We start from the raw sequence: 20646 nt of genomic DNA, 5'->3' as shown, positions 1-20646 counted from the left end.
AATTCTCTTTCTCCTAGGGGCATGGCATTTTTAAGATTAGCCTGGTCTTTTGGAATTTTTTACGGATGTTTTGATTTCACTGTCCCCTGTGGTCCTCTTTCTAACCACTAACCTGTAAAGTTCTTTCCACTTGGTGAGTGGAAACGCTACTAGCTGCAAATTGTAGTATACGAGTAATGTTCCCCTCATCTACTGCAATGACAGTAATTAAACAATCACTGAAGTGCTAGGAAAGAAACATACCCTTTAGGTATACTGTCAAGCAAAATGTTTATGATTTACATTTGACTTGTGTTAACTTATTTAGAACTCAATTTCTGTGAACCTCATAAATGACTAAAATAACATTGTCACATAGCAGTCTTTATCCTGTACATCACCGCACTGACAGCGCATAATGTGTGTTACTCTGGCACAGATTGGTTTAAGAAAAGCAAAAAAAAAAATTAAACTCTTTTTCAATGTCATGAATATATTCTAGAGGTTGCCCTAGCCATTTATCCACACTTCCACAAACCTGAAATTTTACAAATTTCCAGCTGACTTTCGTTGTCATTTTGGTCTGATCTCCCCCTTTACCAGCAAGTCTTTGGTTTTGAGAGGAAACCAGAGCACCTGGAGGAAACCTATGTAAACACAGGGAGGACATACAAACTCTACACACATACAGGTAGTATCTCAAGAATTGAACCCAGGGCCCCAGCCCTGCATGGCACAATGCTAACTACGTTGCCAGCTACTGTATAGTAATTAGCAATCTTAATACAATACATTTAGAAAAGAGATTAACAGAATTATTACTTTAAGCCATGCAAAATAATAAAAAAGCATATCAGTGTTAAGCAATTAATTTCTCATTCACTTTGAAGAGTGGCCACCAACCAATGTATCAGTATCGCTGGGAAGCTCTCCAGTGGTAAAGGGATCCCACTAATCTCTTCCTCAGTATTCCCTCGGTTGTGTATTTCACATGAAAATGATCACTCTTGACACTGAAAGTGTCTATTCAAAGAAGCATGCATTTTTGCTGAGGGCATTGGCAGTATCTGCACATCAGAATGTTCCTTCTAACATTGCACTGGTATCAATGTGTTTGGTCAGGCGGTGGTCTGCTCATCTTAGAATGGCATATTCAAGTGGTGGGCTGGATTTGGGATGGTAGATTTAGATCTGTTTGCATCACAAGAATCCAATCATTGCCCATTGATGCACGGGGCTTTTTTGCTCTTTATTACTTTTCTGACTCCCAATCAGACATGCGTTTGCATATATACCTTATCTTCTCACTTCCTTGTTTTGGGCTTCCGGAAGAATATCACAGGAGATTAGGTAATAGTCCTACAGTACCTCTTGCCCCACTTTAATCCCATGGGTGCTGGTTTGCAGATCTACAGCATCTACTGGATGGCCTTCCTAGGCAGTTTTTGATTCCAGTGGATTTACTGTCACAGGCTCAGCATACAATTTGAAACCGATCATCCAGTGTGGCAGTCAGGAATTGGGCCACTGAATAAGAAGAATGGTTGGCTCAAGTCGTGTCTTGCAAAAGAGATCCATAGTCGCTGCTATCCAGTGTGCTAACTCACCTTCTAATATTCTGTCTTTTCTGGCAGTGGTGTTTGAACCATTGTCTGCATTGGTTCTTTTTGTATTAAAGTGATTATAACAATTACAGTAAAATATGGGATTGTGCTAAGAAACAATAAAAAAAAATACTGAGCACTCATAAATCCAATTTAACTTTAATTATCTATTATACATTTAAAACTAAAGTTCAGTATAAACATTAGTTTCTTTACTTTATATCATTAATTAAAATAGTTTAATTTACAAAGTGACAGTTATGTTTTCCATTTAAGATTCTGGTTGTGTAAGGGAAATTTCTGGAGTAAAATTAACTTTTAACTCTTTAATAAACTTTATCCTTTTAAGATACACAACCTTTTTAAGTTCAATTTCTCTGCTTTATGTTTGAATGAGAGGGCAGACTTTTAATGTTATCTTTTAATTACATTTAATTAAAAGTAATGTTTTTGTTCCTACAGACCATAATAATAAAATCATAGGGAAACAGGGAACAATATACAGTAACATCCCAGCTAAAAGCATAACTACCAATAGCTTAAAAGAAACAAGACATGAGGTAGATATACAGTACAAGGAATCTTAGAGAAGAAGATTATAATTACTAATCATTTCTCAGTCAATTCAAACACATTTATTGTTGTATTAATCATATTATTAATTTTAAACAAAAGGTCAGATAATAAAAATATTAGACTTCTCTATTTACATCAATTATATTTTTAATTAAGTATTTGTTAGGAATATTATTACATTATGTACTCGTACATATAAGCAGTAAAATTGAGAGTGTGTTGTTAAATAAAAGAAATAAAAATGCTGTTTTCTTCAAGACCTGTCTATTGATGACACCTGCAGATTTGCTCATCCCCTGGTGAGTTACAATACATATTAATGCATATATACATGGATATATACAATGGTAGTAAAATTCATTTTTAATTTCTGTTATCACATTATTCAGTAGAGAAGAATTTCTTCACTTGTAAATTAAACCTTCCTTAACTCACTTGAGCATGAGTGCTGAAATGTGTGGAAAGGAAATTAATTAAACTATATATAAATGAAATGGAAACAGAAATGCTTGATTGTTTTGTTACGTTTTGAGCTCTAGTATTTCATTTAGTTTTGCAGCACATTGTGACGAACATCACCTACCTGTATGAATAAATGCCTGTTATACTAAGTAGGAGTGTTGTCTGTGTGCAGGTCAGGGTAATGGATAAAAAAGCATACTCAAAGTATTGAATGTGATAGGTCAAGGCTAATTACTAATGAAAAATCTGCCTGTGACCTACAGTAGCTCTATAACCTGTTGACAGAATGCAATTAAGAAGGCCAGATCTACAGAAAAGCTGATGACATTATTTGTATTGGCACATTATGGTGTGTGAAAGGATGGGAGAACTACAGTACAGTACACTGTATGAGCCTGATATTACTACATATGAATGATTGCTGACTGCAAATATTTCTCATATCAGACCTTTTTAATGCCAATATAAGGTCCATATGTGGAGCACATGCTGTCTTATTAATGTTTTGTCTTTGGTTCTCAAAAGAGAAAGTTACATCTAAGTTAAACAAACCGTGGAGGAGTGAAATCTCAGAACTGCAGTACAGCACGGGCTAGATGGAATCTCCAGTTTGGATCTATTGATTACTCAGGCTGGTTTCTCATTCATTATAAAGATTGTCTTCTGCTAATTCTAAAAAAATAAAGATTTAGATTAAGTACACAATGGGAGCTGCTATTGTGTAAACCAATGGTGTGAAATATTGGAAGGAAATGCACTGTTAGACTATTAGATAGACTCCATATTTTGAGTCTAAATATGCCAATGAAAGATGTCTGAACTGTATGCAGTGCTGGCAACCTGATAGATAAACAGCAAATAATGAATTGGGGATGAAACCTGTAGTCTTCTAACAGTATACAGTAGGTGCAAAAATCTCCCGATGAACTGTCGGGTACTCTTTAGCTCCAAAGAGAGTAGCTTTGGCAGAAATTCTTTCCAAAAATTCAAGGCAAACGTTTCAGTAGCAAAGCTATTTCTCAATGCATAATGCAAATAAAGATCTTCTCGATCTATGGACCAGTTAATATGAACAGCATTTTCACCTGTCAGTTTTGCCTTGATTGTTGCTATATACAGTACATATACTGTAGCAATTTCAATACAATTGAATGCTAGAATACACATTTTATTAGTGAAGTAAAAGACCAGAAATGGTCTTTGAACAATCTGGAAATTGTTTGCTGTTATCTGTCCATTATATGTTTACTGTATGTACATTTGAATTATTATGCAAAATATATACTGTAATGTGTTCATTAGGTATTCATTGACAAGAGTGTAGCCATGATTTATGGATCTCTTTTGCAAAAAAATCTGCTATGATGATATAGCATTAAAGAGTGTGCATGAAGAAAAAAAATGACAATTACCTTGTAGTTTCACATCAGAATCTTATCCTAGTAGAATTTAATTAAGGTTATGTTTTGTGCTTTCCAAAATTCATTTTAAAATGTTAAGCACAAAAGGCTTTACTAGCAAAATCATTTTTGTAGTCGTTTTACGTGTCAATGGACTGTTCCATTTTTCATTGACCTCACTGAAATGCAAATGTCCTTGGAACATAATTAAGCATTCTATGAAGGGGAACCCATAAAGGATGATTTAGTCAGTGAATCAGTGAGGCACAGTCAGCACTTTTTCAAAGGTTTATGACTCTCAAACCATGTGAGACAGATGCTTCATAGAGTACTTCCAGGTTTAAATGGCAGTTGTGAGCTCAATTTATTTGATAAAGTATATTTCTTGATTTGATAAAATATCATGCTTGCTATAATAAGGCCTTGTTGTTTTATTTTTCTTAATTTTACACCCTGAATACTTTCAGAAAAGACTTTTTTTGTTTTATTTTATGTGACCACTGTAATTGATTTGGTGGTTTAAATTCAAGCAATTAGAAATTGCTGCAGTAAATTCAGAAAGTGTCTTTGTCTACTAGGAATTGTTCAGAACAAACTGTTGGGCACTCACGGATTCAAACATACAGTATATAATTTCATGAAGTAGTTCAGGTGGGTAGCTGCGTCAGCATGTGTAGTCTGTAAAGGAACAAGTACAAGGTTTATTCCATGCTGAAAAGAGAAGAGAGAAAACACAACGTTTCGGCTGTGAAGCTGAGAGAAGGCTTTCCGAATACTCAATTCGATGCATAATCCCAGCTTTGCTGCTACACCAGAAAATACCTTTTATCCTTTCTCGAGTATGATTTAAGTATTGTTTATGAGAATAACTTGGAACATTAGAGCCTGGATAACTCTTTCAATAGAGCCTGACACTCTTAATGTCACAACTGTGAATGTGAACTACTGTACTGTACACATAATTTGGTTGGGGGGGGCATCAGATGTTTTATATACTGTATGTGGTTGTGACTGAGTGGATGAAGTGATGGACTAAAAATCCATCAGGGTTTCCCCATGTACATTTAAGTTCTGCCAACCATGAGGGTACTTTACTAATAAGTATTTTAGTAGACAACACTATGGGGACATCTGATTTAAGTATTCAGAATCTTCAAGGAGTGAAAATATTGGCTCTGAAGAAATTCAATGATTTGAAAAGGCATTCTCTTTGACTTCTTTAAAGTCAACAGTGAAACATGAAAAAGAGGATATATGCAGTAAATACAGAGAAGTGTGTTTGGGTCAGGAGGCATTATTTACAGTGTTACGGGAGTCTGGAACAAACCATATACTTGACACTCTGGCTTCTTTAGAGAAAAGTCTGGATGAAACCCTCAAGAATGTAGCTAACAACCAAATGAACTGTTGGAATTAAAGACCTTCACTTTGTTGTCACCTTATATTCAGAGACCAGTGTCTTATTTCAAAGAGCTTGTGTAGTTGTAATTTCCCAGCCAAAAACAAATGAATTTCACACATTCTGTGACTGTTGTAAACCTTCTTGACCTTTTTTTTGTTTCCCTTTTGGTTCTCCAATTTTTTTTTCTGAAGACTCTTGAGTGCATTTGAGAAGATACAACTGATGTTTTCTCCATTTTGACATTGCATTTAATTTAATTCCTTGTTTATTTTTTATTCACCTGCCTTTGTTGAACCTGTGTGGTTTTCTAATCAAATTTTCAGACAGGAGCCCTGGTATGCTTTATTCAATACAGAGAAATTCACAAATTCATTTAAATTTACACTATTTGTTAGAATATAACTTTACCCTTAGTGTGCATATGTGTGTACCCTGCCATAAACTGAAATCCTTTCTAGAGTGAAGTCCAGAATTGTGCTTTGTCCCTACTAGACTGGACTTTGGTTCCCCTGTATAAAGCAGTTACTGAAAATGGACGGAAGGATCTTTTCAAACTTTACTGAAACCTTTTTCGTCTTTGCAAGATCAAGTAAAGGTTATGACTTTTTTAAAAAGTTTATCTTGTGTATTATTTTAAATGGCAACATTTGAAAAAATGTATAATTTCCTAGAATGCGAAGATTATTAAACAGGTAAAACATACTGTAATATTGTTACAAAGAATAATATCAGCCTCACTTTGAACAGCAGAAGATCAAACTCCTTAACAGATCTTAAATCAGTCAAAATGTTTATACAGATGTTGGTCTATCAGACCAGATGCTGGTTTCATTGGAGTGGCAGGAGTTAGAAACAACAAAATGGTGTTCTCTGAACACAGCATATTTTTTACTTAAAGAAAAAAATTGTGATGCATATTCTCAGTAGTTATACAATTCTTTATTTTTATCATGCACTATTCTTGTTTGAAATGTTCATACTGTAATTAGCAGCAGTGCAAGTCCTAACAAAAGCAGAAGTTGGTAATATGTTAGTAATGTGTGTCTGTTCCCTTTACATACTGTAACAGGGAAAAGTGAAAGAATGTATAGGAATTGATCACTTAGAGATACTTGTAATACAGAAAGGCTGCAGGCCGCAAGGACTGCCTCAGAACCCACAAAAATGAAATTAAGCATATTATGTCCAGGTAGGAAAATAATTAGTCCAGATGAATGACTTGAAACTGAACTGGTGTGGCATGGTGAATATCCCAAGACTGTTTAGTATCAGATCTCCTCATCCTTGTCTTTTTAAGCTTACTTTATGCTTAAGTTATATTTTGTAAAACCTTTTTTTACAGAAGACAAGAGAATTGCCTCTTGCAATAAAGGACATCTTGCACTCCTTTTCTTTGATTAAACCTTTTCTATCTTAATTATTTGTATTAACCTACATTTCACTTTAAGACAGCTTTTTAGAAATACACCATTAATTGCAGTCTGATTACGTGAAATAATCCTGAAATATCTATCAACACTACTTCTGAAACATTGATATATTTTGTGGGCAGATCATATTTTCTACTGACGCTGAGGTAATTCTAGAACACTACATACTGTACAGTATAGTGCTCTCTCTTTATTATTAGAGACTTTATTATTGTTTACAAAAAATAATAACTTCTTGTTTTTAAATGAAGAGAAGCAATAATATGCCAAAACTGCAGCGTTTTTTAATAATTCATTTAACATTTTACCTTAACCATCTCATTATCACATCTCTCACCCTATATTTTGTTTCATTATGCTCTGAAAAATACTGAGCTATAAAGGAATGTTCACAGTGTTATAACACATTAAATAGGGCATGCTACACAGTTTGTGATGTGTTAAAGACACTTTGGTGAAATTTTGTTTTACACAAATAACTTCAAACAGAAAGTAAATAGAGAAGGTTTAGCTATAAGTTGTTGACTTGTAATCTGCATTCTTCTGAAGCTGACTTCAGTAATGCAGATTACTATTCCACAGCTAACAGCTAGACCTAGGTCATTGTTAAAGGCGATATATTTTAAAATTGTAAAATATTAGTATGCAATTTACTGTATAGTATAAGTATAATTTGATACTGTATATTGTGTTTTTAATTAGTACTGTACAGAAGATAACTTATTCTACAAATTATTCAGGTATCACATGCGTTGAAAAATAAAGATGAAATGAGGGTCTTGATTTTCTGAATACAATGATGGTAAGCTTATACTGTAATAGGAGGTCTTCGGATCTTGAGATGAGTTCTTTTTTCCATCTAACACTTTGTGGATTCCTTTAGATATTAGGAAACCAAATAGCTTCACCTTGTAATTTATATTAGCTATGTGTACTGTGTAAAAAATAATATTGACTTGCTGGCCTGTCATATTGCAGGCTGTCACAGTTCCCTTTCTCTTCTCAAGGGAATGCCGGCTGAATTTCAGCTGATGTCACAGGTCAGACGAATGTGAAGCACTCTCCTTATATTGGTGGCATTCCGGCAAGGGTGGGGGTAGATACTAGACCATTAGAAATAACTATTACTGTGAAAAATTGCAGCCATGGGTACAGCTCTGCTCAGAATGCATCTGTAAGGGATGTCTCTTTATGGCAGGCTGGGAACCAGCTGAGACCACATGCAATGAACATGCTAATTGGTATGCAGCTGAGCCTGTGTGGCTGTAGACTCCCACACAGTCGTGCTGATATTTCAGCTCTGGTAAATGTTTTGCAACAGAACCTGCCATCAGCAACATCTGAAGAAACACTATAATCCTATAGACTTACGGGAGCACACACAATTGAATTTCAGATACTGTGATTCATGGTTAATCCCCATAATAGACACAAGTAACATTAACCCTTCATTGTACAGGTAGCATGAGGCACAGTCCATTGTTTGTTAATTTTTTCACTGAACTCTCCATTGATGAGTTATCATAGTACGTTTATTATAGTAAGCTTCCTTGACTTGTAAATACAATAAGTGCAAATATAAACCAACAACAGTTCTCATTAAAATAAGTCTAAAATCATATCGTTTTAACATAAATAATAGGATCAAAACATGAATGTATTGATTTACTGTTGAATATTAGATTAATTTTTCCATACATATGAACTGTATCTTATAGCCATCAAAACTAACTGAATCTAAATATGGTATCTCAGTATCCCATTTTATAAAGAACATGATTTCATGGTTGGGAGCAATTAAATTAATCTTGACAGTTCTTCCTTTAAGAAATGGCTGGATGAGGTCCTTGGATCAATTAGCTACTAGCTACATGGGCCAAATGCCCCCCTTGTTTCTAATCATTCTTATATTCTTAATTACAGTTTACAACATGTTCATTTAATTGATTTCAAACTAGCATGCAATTTGTTAAGCATTAGATGGAGCATTGCACTAATTGTAGTAAAAAAACAAAATCTCTGGAACTGAGATTTTGAAACGATGAGTGCTCTACATGCAATTCAGTATTGCAAGTTCCGATGGATTCCCTTTTCTAAGAGAGTTAATTGTGAAAGGTGATACACAAACATGCATTTTCTTTCTGCTTTGTTGGATAACATCTTAATTTTTTGCTCTTCCTTCTCAGTAGCCAAAAACTACAGTCTTCACTTTTAGCATCCCATTACAGATAACTAATTAAGCCTTGAGGGGTCCATGTTGTTGCCACGGTCACTGGAAATATAGACAGCTGATCTTTTTTTAAACAGTTTTCACAGCCAAAGGACATTAATTGCTTTTGCAAATGTGGGTGTGTGTTTATGCTTATATATAAAAAAAAACTTTAATCACTTCAAAATAAACAAAAAAAGTATTTTTATTTACTGAACATAAAAATATCATGTATTGCACGTTTACAGTACACTCAAATGACCTATCTACTGGATTCTTGTGCTGTCTTTAACACATTTAGTTGAATCGGAATATTGATACTGTATATGTATAATATTACTGTACATGTACATTATCTGTATATACACTTAAAATATGTAAGATGCTGTATTTTTATTAATACAGTATATGTGCAGAGGTTAATGTTTTAGAAAACATGCAGTGACAGTTACACCCGTCTTTTTCTTTCTTTTTTAATTATTGTAAATTTATGAAATTTACATTTTTAGAATTTCTTTGAGCCTGATATAATTTGAGTATTTTTAGTGTAATGCCTGAAATCTCTGACTACTGTATGTTGCTGTCAGAATCTCCACTCTTTAGAATTTTAAAAGCAAAAGGCCAAATACGATTGTGCATGCAGACAGTTTCTTTTCCTCACATTTGTCAATGATATAGACACATGATGTACAGTAATTCTTAATTGGCACAGTGGTATAGTGATTAGCATTGCTGCCCTAGGGCCCTGGGTTCAATTCTGGACCAGAATTGTCTGTGTTGTCTGTGTGACGTTTGTACTGTATGTACAGTACTCCTCCTGTTCTCAAGGGATTCATCTGGGCACTATGGTTTACTCCCATAGTCCAGGGACCTCCAAAAGTCCCTCCCTGATGTGTGCACCTTGGTATACCCTGCCTTGTGCCCATTACTTATTTGGATAGCCTCTAGCTCCCCTGCAAACCTGAATACATACTGTATACTCTCAGAGAATTTAATAAAAAATCACTGAAAGTCTTTGAAAGTCATGACTAATGTCTGTGTCTCAAACATCCCAAACATCCACCATTCTTACATTGATAGGTTTTGGCTTTTCTGGATCAACATCTGTTGTTCTGATAACTTTAATATAAATACAAAAAATGTACTAAGTCCTGTACACCAACCATGTCTCATTCTCTGAAATTCTTGCCTAATTACATTTTTATTTTATTTTTATAGCTGCAGAAAAGGCCAATGCAGATTTGAAGAAAGTGGAGGATGCTTATGAAACTGTGAAAATGGAAATTAGGTGAGAGTCTGATATTATCTAATATAACCCCTTCACCTGATGAAAACATTACTTTACAGGATTTTGAATAAGAAAACTGAGAAATGAATTAAATTAAGAACAAACATTTGAAATAAAACCTGATAAAATAGATGAGAAAATGAGTAATTATTGAATAGAATGAACAAGTGTGAAGTGCATGTCCTTCAAAAAATTTTTTTTCTGAATTTGAAAAATCAAACAGATTTATTCAGAATTAAACTTACTGGTCAGTAAAACTTTTAGTAACATTGGATTACTAAGTGACTGTGTTTCTTAGCAATTATATGAGTTTTCCACACTAACATCCACTGTCTAGCGAACTGGGGTATTGTTGTTGATAGTTACTGTATATTTGAAGAGTCGCAGATTAATTTTATTTCTCAGTGATTTCCAATAGGACGTTTTATCAAATGATAATACAGCAGGAAGGTCCTATTCTGTAGAATTGCAGTGAGTTTAAGGAAAACCCTGAAGGTGTCTGTGACTTCTGTCACCCTAACACTTTCACATATGTGTTGATGAGCTTCATCTGACTCAGAACCATACAATATAGCAGAGAGATGATCACTCTAGCCAATTTAATGGTGGCTGAAAAATAGTTTTATGTTTCTTATTTTGTTTTTTTTTCAAGTGGAAAAAGGCACTTTTGTGTTGTGTCTAATGATTTGGTTGCATTTTAATTATTTGACACCATGCTCTCTAAGTCAGAAATGCAACATTGTTGGGACTTGATGCTACATCCCTCTGTTGTAGGTGATGAATTTTAAAATGCCTGGGTGATATACTGTACTATGTTCATTATTACTATGATAAAGTAGTATATATCTCAAAGTCCCTCGTATAAGCTTGGGCTAAAGTTTGCAATACTTTAACAAGGTTGTTTTTTTTTGTTCCATTAAACCTTTGTTTCCAGAGGCAGATTAAGGTTTGTCAGGACCCTGGGCTCAAACACAAATACTGTACATCCTAGTGCATTAAAATGAACTTCTCTAAAATGTTACATACAAGATCAGTGATAAAGCATACATCCCAATTTACTATGTCTGATACTTACATTCTAATAGTACTTAAACATTACCTAACCAAAAATATGAATAATCAAATGCCATGAGAATGTACAGGTATGTCTTACTTGAAATTTTAGATGAACAATTCCCTTAGGTTTGGACATTGGAAAGATCATGTACTGTGTAATGTCATCAAAATCAATTTGTTGCACCAATTATGACTCAACTGCTGTCATTCTCACGACTTTCACATTTCCTGTTGTATTATTGACTGCACTTCATTTTTTAAATTACTTATTATTATTTTATGATTATTTTTTACTACAACTTGAAAAAAGTTTGTAATGACCTCTACTTAAGGTTGAACTGCAAGAGAGGAACCCTAGAGTAGGTATAGGTAGATGGTGACTAGCAGGTAGGCATAGCAAACAGGCAAAGCAAAATCAGAAATCATAGTCAGGAAACAAGCACAGTTCAAAGTCAGAGAGATACAGTGGAGACACAAATAAAGACCTGGAAGCCGTTATCAGGAGACAGGGAAGGGTGATAACTTACAGGTGAAGCAAGCTTCCTGTCTGATTGTGTTTCCGTGGCAACTGGCCTGACAGTCAGGTGGAAGAGGCCTGGTTGGCTTCTACAGTAGAACCAGTCTACTTCACTACATAGCAACTCACTAATACAGTACGTGTTCGATTACATGTTAATTTTTGTACTTTCTTCAAGTAAGGCCTTGGGTTGTCCTAATACATCTGCTGTTTATTTTGTTTGATATGAGTGAAATCATTATGATATTTTTGTGAGATTATATTGTTTGCATTTTTAGTAGCAGCTTCAAATTGTGATGTATGAAATGGGCTAGATGGGCTGAATGGCCCTCTCACATTCGTAACTATTCTTATGAAAATGTGCTTGTAGCCACAAATGCGTCAAATGATTTCTGTAACTGAACTGCTGTATTCATAATGGTTGCTTTCTAGTATCTGTAAGCTCTACATTAAACTACTGAGTCAAAATAACATGACCTGTTTTTACTGTAAATGTTCCTTTTTACTCTGAAGAGAGGCCACTTCCAGTCAGGTGTGATGTGACTGGTTTGGATGTTTTTAACAGGTGTTCTAGGGCCTTTACAGTATGTTGTAACAAGAGACTCCTAGTTTGAAATCTATTTCAGACATTACCTTAACTAGTATGGAAACTAGTATGAGACTTAGATCAGACTGTAAGTACAGTGGAAATGGGTTTCTGTGTATCTTTTTTTACTCAGATTACTGAGCAGTTAGCACATGTGGACAGGTGGAAAATACAGCTTTTACAGCAATCTGCACTATAGTTAAAACTTGAAAAGAAAAAAAAGTGGTCTGGAAAAGATAATACATAATAAAACATAACACAGATTCATTTAAGTATGCAAGATAAAAACAAAATACACTTACTGTGTGTCCTTCAATACTTCAAAGAAGTCAGTGGTCCTCACACTGAAATTTTAAGGTCATTAGTGTCAAACCATTTTTTACTTTACATTTAAAATCCAAAACTATTTTTTTTGATAACTTATTCTGCTTTCCTTTCAGTTTTGGATGTTGTAATTTACATTATGTACTTCACCCAGATACAAACCCAGACATTTGCTCAGTACTAGCAGTAATTGGTTAGTGAAATTACTTCAGAAAAATGCCTCAGGTGATTAATGACCCGTAACATATGAATAACAATTTCGAACAAAAAAGTAAAATCACCATTTTGTGCTAAAGAAAAGAGATTTACAGTGAAGCTTTAAGAGCCTGTCATTATAAATCAGTGCCTTTATGTTACATTGATATGGGGAGTTGTAACTGAGGATTGGATTGTGGCATTCTAGCCTGGAGGCTAACAAACTGTTCATTACAGTAGGTAATAAGGAGGTTGCAGACTGAGTAAGGAGGAAAGGTCGCATGATTTCTTAAATTAATCATATAGGGGAAAGGGTGACACTGCAAGTGAATTCAGTCTCTTTTCCACCTTTGTGGAAAAGCTATGGTGAAAATATTGATGCATTATCAAAAGTGCACAGTAGGCATTAATTCACCTGCCAAAGCAACAGTCTTTTGAAGGTGGGATTTCTTATTAGCAGCCTGAAGGGGAGGCTAGGGTGAAGACCAATTTGCAGAGCAGAGTACGTGGCGAAGATAACTTTGCATTTCTTGAACTGTGTCTATTAAAATGTTAACAAATCTACAGTTGTAGATTTCATTTTAGTGGTAATAATATTTGTCACATTGTTATAAGAATGTAGAGTTTTGTTATATATAATATATTTGCAAGAGCATAAAAAGAATTAAAAATTGTATTTTGATATGTTGGTATCCACCAACCTAAAGGAACAGCTGTCATTCAGTAATAGTGATTGTTGTTAAAACTGGTTATACCAGTGAAAAGTATGTTTTGGCACTGCAAAAAAAAAAAGACTTGTTCCAGACTTTGTGATCCATCAACACCTTTCTACATGAAACATTTGGTACTACAGTTCTTTAAAACATTCCCTAATATCAATGACAAGGCTAGCATGGCCACGTCACATTTGTTGAATCTATGTCATTCTTACCTGCAAGCATAAGTTGGAGTGTTTGTGGCACATTACGGGTATGGTATCACATAAAGCAAGAGGAATTGCACCACACATATCGCTCACCATTTATTTGCATTGCAGTTAACACATGGTCAGAAATATCACAAAGGGAATGCAGATAGCAGTTTTATAATAGAATTTTTGAGTCAGATGTGAAGTTTAGGATCATACAATATCATGCATCACACCAATGCTCTTGATAAGGCAAAGATGATTTGCTATGGCAAACAATAGTTATATATATATATAAGGAATTCAGTAACAAACCTAATGCTATCTTCTTTGGTTGTCTATATTTTACACAGTAAAGACTGATACTGCAAGGTTTAGTCTTTTTTTCAAAGCTGTAAAAACTACACTATACAGGCAGCTTGCTGTAAATGCGGACATCTGGCAGTTTGCTATGCTTTTCATTTAAATGCAGCTGTCTTCTTCAAGCTGAAATTCCTGGAAAAGAGCAAATATTCTGAGCTTTTTCTTTCAAAATTATAGATCCAGGTTTGTGATTTGCAATTGCTTTCATGTGAAGGGTTGGATTGAAGTACAGATTGCTGCAGTTTGGCACATCACAAATCACACATTTCATGCAGTTTAATGAAGATTTATAATATTGTGTATACATTTTTGGGGGTGTGATAGTGGGGAAAAAATACAAACTGGTACATTTAATGTAAAGGTAATAGTTTTTCAAAAAAGCAATTTCAGAGCATTCTTTTCCAAACATTCCTGACTTGCAAGGCTTATTTTGGGGTTTATTCTGTTAAATGAAACAATTATTTTTTTAGTGACTGGGTCATTACTTGAAAAGTTACATATATTCTTCCATCTTTGGTGGATATCTACCTACTGTATGTACTTTATGTGAAACTCAAATGGAAGGTCCTGACACTTTATTGAATTCTTATCGAAGGTGGATTAGCTCCTCTCTATCACAAGACGCATCTGAACATACTCTTTCAGAGGGAATTATGCCAAGCTTGTCATTTCTGTGGAGGACATCTGCCATGATTATCGTTCCATGTTCTTTTTGTCAGAGGAATCCTCTTTATTTTCAACACTGACCACTACCACAACACAGACGATGTCTGTTTAGGATGTTCATATATGAACTTAAAGTTAAAGCCTTTGATGACTACAGTATATTGAGTCATAGGAGTACAGTATATACAGTACTCCTCCTCCCTCCCAACCTTTGTTCTCCCGCTACTTTACCTTTGCCTACTGCCCTGTCTCTCTCACACCTGAAGAAGGCTCCACGGCCGAAACGTTGTGTTCTCTTTCTTCTTTTTTTCAGCATGGAATAAACCTATTACTTGTTCCTTTGCAGCCTACGCATGCTGACGCAGCTACCCACCTGAACTACTACCACCTACAGCTGCTGCGACCCACTATGCCTTCCTCCAAATCTCTTTCTAGATCTCTTCGTCATACCTTCTCTTCCTCCCTGGGCCACTTGCCCTCTTCTCTCACTAAACCAGCATTCCGTCTCTTCACAGCTATCTGTTCCAAGACCAGGCTTTCTAACCACCTTCTATTCCTTTACAGATGTCGTCGACATAATATCATTCCTAAAGGATTTCGCCTTAAATTTAATACCTTTTCTTTTGACTCTGATACCACCCAGAGTAACACTCAGAGACTTCTAAAACAATTTTCTAGGAAACTAATGCTCTCTACCATTTTCTCCCTCAAAAAACAGATTATCCTTTCCGACAACAACATCAAAGAGGCTAAGGAATTTCTACGGCTTACAGCTCCACATCATCTTCCCTTCATAACTAACCTCATTAGATCTCTCAACTCTAAACTCTACCAGTTTCTCACTACAGAGAAGGACAAAAAACTCAGTCATCTTCTACAGAAGAAAACCATCAACACCCCGAACACCCTCACCAACCCTAACCTTGTTGTCACCATACCTTCTGACCTTTCCCTTTCACAGGATGAGCGATCCCTCCTCAGCAAAGGGCTCAGTTTTGTACCAGTTCCCAGGAAGCTGGACATCCCCCAGACCAATGTCGACCTTAACCGCTTTTACCGCAGGATCCGTCTCAGAGCACATTTTGCCGACAATTCCTCTTCACAGGCAGCTGATAACAACCCGGTTATTGATGTCATTAACAACATTAATCCCAAACAGAGCTGTTGGACTCCCTCCTCTGGCCGTTTTCCACCAGTTGATTATTTCATCAACCAATGCACTAATCAAGCTCCCAAGGCACTCTCTATACCCAGTAAACATAGGTCTAACCTCACCCAAGGAGAAAATCAGGCGCTCCAGTCTCTCCGCAACAGGGATGATATCGTCATCAAACCAGCGGACAAAGGAGGCGCTGTTGTGGTGTGGCGTAAGGATCTATACATCTCTGAAGCCTCTAGACAACTAACTGACACTTCTGCCTACCTCCCTCTCCAACAGGACCCTACCACTGACTACCAAAAGGAAGTGGTATCCACCATTTCTCTTCTTATCAGCAGTAATGAGCTCCCCCAGGAGGCAAACCGGCTCATCATGGAACATCCACAGGTATCTCAATTTTACCTCCTCCCCAAAATCCACAAACCGGACACCCCTGGACGCCCCATCGTATCAGCATGTAACTGTCCAACTACTTACATCTCAGCCTTTCTCGACAGCCTCATGAGACCGCTGGTTGAAGATCTTCCCTCATACATCAAAGACACCAACCACGCGCTCCAACTTTTTAATGATTTCCAATTTCAGGGTACCGAATGCTACATTTTTACCATGGACATCACATCTCTGTACACCGTCATTCCCCATAATGACGGCCTTACAGCACTCAAGCACATGCTGGACAAACGCACAGTGCTTGATCCACCCACCCACACCCTGGTACGCCTTGCAGAATTGGTCCTCACACTGAACGCATTCTCCTTCAATAATCTTTTTTACCAACAGGTCAGTGGAGTTGCCATGGGCACCAGAATGGGACCCAGCTATGCCAACATTTTTGTCGGCTGGGTAGAAGAACGCTTCTTCGCTTCCTACACTGGCTATGTCCCTGACCTCTACAAACGATATATTGATGACTGCGTCGGTGCCGCCACATGCTCCAACGATCAGCTTGAGTTCTTCCTGCACCATTTCACCAACTTCCACCCGTCCCTCAAATATACGATTAACATATCTTCCACTACTCTTCCGTTTCTAGACATCCACTTGTCTATCAACTACCCCCGACTGTCCACTTCAGTTTATTACAAACCCACGGATTCACACAGCTACCTCCTGTACAGCTCATTTCACCCCAACCACACTAAAAACTCTCTTCCTTTTTCACAGTTCCTTAGGTTACGACGGTTATGCAGCGACGACATCGACTTCGAGAACCAAGCCCTCGAAATGTACTCATTTTTCATCAACAGAGGATACCCCAGCAGTGTGATTGACAGGGCCCTTGCCCGAGCCAAAAACACCCCCCGGACCATCAACCCGATCAGGAACTCCCGCCGTAACAACCGCATTCCTCTGGTGCTTCCTTACCACCCTAAAACACTTCCTATCCCCAGGACCATTAACCACAACTTTTCCATCCTACAGGATGATCCCTCCATTGGGGCCCTCTTTTCTGATCGCCCTATCATCTCATATCGCCGACCACCTAATCTGCGTAACCTCCTTGTTCACAGCTCCCTTGACCGCCCTCAACAACCATCCACACCAGGCACTTTCCCTTGCAACAGAGCTCGCTGTATCACCTGCAAATACACAGCCACCACCACACTCATTCAAGGCCTCTCAGGACAATTCCGGATCACCCAGACAGCATCTTGTACCTCCAGCAACCTTATTTACTGTATCTCTTGCAGTAAATGCCCAGCCATCTACATTGGAGAAACAGGAAGGAGACTCGGAGACCGTTTCAGAGAACACGTCAGGGCTGTAAAGATTAAAGATCTCTCCAAGCCCATTGTTTCTCATTTCACCTCTGACGGCCACGACCACTCTAATCTCTCCGTCTGTGTTCTCAAAGACGGTTTTCCAAACTCATACATCAGAAAGACCACCGAAACTAAAATTATTCTGCAGCTAGGATCACACCTTCTCCCTTCCCTTAACGACAGACTACTGTTCTTTTAAATTTTCTCCATTCATTGGAAGTTTCATTTCACACCTCTCTGCACCCATTCTGACTTAACACCTCTTGATTGGCCTCTCTTTCTGTCCCCTGCTCCCGCCTCTCACTCCTCCTCCCTCCCAACCTTTGTTCTCCCGCTACTTTACCTTTGCCTACTGCCCTGTCTCTCTCACACCTGAAGAAGGCTCCACGGCCGAAACGTTGTGTTCTCTTTCTTCTTTTTTTCAGCATGGAATAAACCTATTACTTGTTCCTTTACAGTATATTGACTGTGACCATGGAGTTGCTAAAAAGCAGGACTGATACATGTGCTTGACAAACTACAAGGCTCTTTCATTGACTGGAAATGCTGTATGACCATTCCTATGATTTGTGTTCCACCTTTCTAACTTAAAGGACTGACTAAACTTTGTTGTCAGGATATTGTTATACGGTCAGTAGTAAATCTTTGTGCATTTACGTGCAAGCAGAAAAAAGGAAATAAGAACCATCTCAAAAATGTGTATTATGGTTTTTCTTAATAAAGTGCAATATGTAAAATTAATAAAATTGTGAAAACTGTGAAGGAATAGAGCATGTATATATAATCAAAACTCATACTGCATTCATTACCACGATGAAGCTGCTTGGATAGTGTCTTGCCTCAGAGGCCTCTTTTTATGCATGAGGAACCGATTAAAGCGTTTTATATTTCAAACAAAAACGAAGGCCTTTTAATAACTTATCAGCTCCATTATGGGGTCAGTTAAAATTTTAACTAGTTTTTGTTCAAAACCATCAAAACTTTAACAGCCCTGCCTACTTTAATTTCACTTCAGTCTGATGAAGCGCTGGGAAATGCCTTATTGGTATGCAGTGTCACCAATTATCTGACAGAGCCAGAGCGCATTTCGAACTAATCAGAAATAAGAGAACAGAAATAAGTCTCCTGTGTGAAACTTTCCATTTACATATTTATGATGCAGAAATGCTAATGAAGCTAATGAGAAACTCACATAGCAATTTAAAAGTCAGGCAGATCTTCTCGGTTAACTCTGAACTGGCACGGGCTGATGCTTGGGCATGGTGCAGTGGGGATGAAGCCTGCCATCTCGGGCTGAGTTAAATGAAACATAACGAGTGATTTGTATGAATCCCTGCCTTAAGCTGTCACAAATTAACCCCACAAATACCTCACTCCGGGGATGCTCAGAAGAAGTTACTCCAAAGATAAATCAATATAACCTCTTGGAGGAAGAGTTGCACTCCTCAGATTACATTTTAGAGCAATAGAAGAGTTTTCAGAATTTATTTGTAACATTATTACTCAAGCTAAGATTAAAAAAAGAAACATTTGGTACACCTTCCAGTTTAACATACAGGATAGTTGTTTTAATTCATCTGACCATTACATTGGTTAAGCTATTTTGATGTTATCCCAAAACAACATGAAACTTTATGCAGTAATATGTGTTTAAAACTGTTCACATTCCACAAGCAAAAATAGGTTAGCATATTTTTTAAAAAGCCAATAAATCAGTTTTGCCTCTAGCTAGAGTGCTAGCTATTCAGTTAAACTAAACTTCAGACTATCCCTACTATCACGCTTTTTTTTTTGTGGAAAATATGTGCTTTTAAAAGTGCTACACTGCATTTTGGTCTTTGTGAATAGATCAATTGCAACACTCACACAAACAATAGTTCATAATTGTGTCTATGAATGCTTCTCTTCCCGTCGTACATTTGATCTTCAATGTTTGGTGAGTCATGCTTCTCCTTTTCCATTTTGTTTTGATGTTCAATGTGAGAAAGGAAAGATATTTTTTCAGATAAAATTTCATCTTCATCATATAGTCCTTTTCTGTCAAGCAAAGCACTACTAAAAATATTAAAAATTAGAAAGGAGAAAAAGACAAACACATTCAATTAAATCCTTTTCTGTTATCACCTATGTGATGCATTATTTTATTTTTCAGGGACCTTGAAGAGATGTTATCTACAGACTATGGTTCCAATAAAGAATTTATCTACTTGCAGAACCAGTGTTTCGAAATGACAGTTTACGAGTAAGTAAGCCAATTTTTCTATTTCTGTTCATGCTCATCTTTCAATTGAATGTGGTGATGTAAGCAGAACACTGATTTGTTTGGTAAAGAAAGGATATCTCTGTTTTTCTATAATTTCTAGCATGGAACATACTTAGCAGATTTGCATGATGCCTAGGTAGAAGAGGTTGCAAGTTTTTCTCAGGTGTGAATTTAGATTAAGTCTAAAATAGAAAAAGTGTCTTTTTTACTTTAATGTTTCCATGTCCTGTGCAATTTTTAACCCTTTGAAATGTATAAAATAACTGAATATATTAAAACTCTATAAACTCGCTGAATGTAATAGTATTAATTGTATGAATACTGTACCTTGTCTAAAAACAGTATTGTCTTACAAAAGATTTTTATGAGATATGACATTTATATCCACAGCAGAGACAATATATTTCAAGCTAGTGTCTGTTTAGGTAAAGTTTCCAGAGCCATGTCTGTGTTTTCATTACAAATCTTAAGGGCGGTACCGAGGTTGGTGCCGC

The 20646-nt window shown here is 36.5% G+C and overlaps 1 protein-coding gene across 1 annotated transcript in view; it reads left to right on the top strand.

The window, feature by feature from the left end:
* LOC148840666 (glucosidase 2 subunit beta-like) overlaps positions 1–20646 on the top strand; it is a 220523-nt gene that overhangs the window by 124854 nt on the left and 75023 nt on the right. The window contains exons 11-12 of the mRNA XM_088915225.1: positions 10281–10350; positions 20042–20131. Of these exons, the coding sequence (XP_088771351.1) occupies positions 10281–10350; positions 20042–20131 (160 nt within the window). The remainder of the gene's footprint in view (positions 1–10280; positions 10351–20041; positions 20132–20646) is intronic.

This window comes from Atractosteus spatula, chromosome 1 (genome assembly GCF_055471065.1).
Source record: "Atractosteus spatula isolate fAtrSpa1 chromosome 1, fAtrSpa1.hap1, whole genome shotgun sequence".
NCBI classification, from domain to species: domain Eukaryota; kingdom Metazoa; phylum Chordata; class Actinopteri; order Semionotiformes; family Lepisosteidae; genus Atractosteus; species Atractosteus spatula.
The sequence above is the reverse complement of the archived record's forward strand: the minus strand, read 5'-3'. Positions and strand labels throughout refer to the sequence as shown.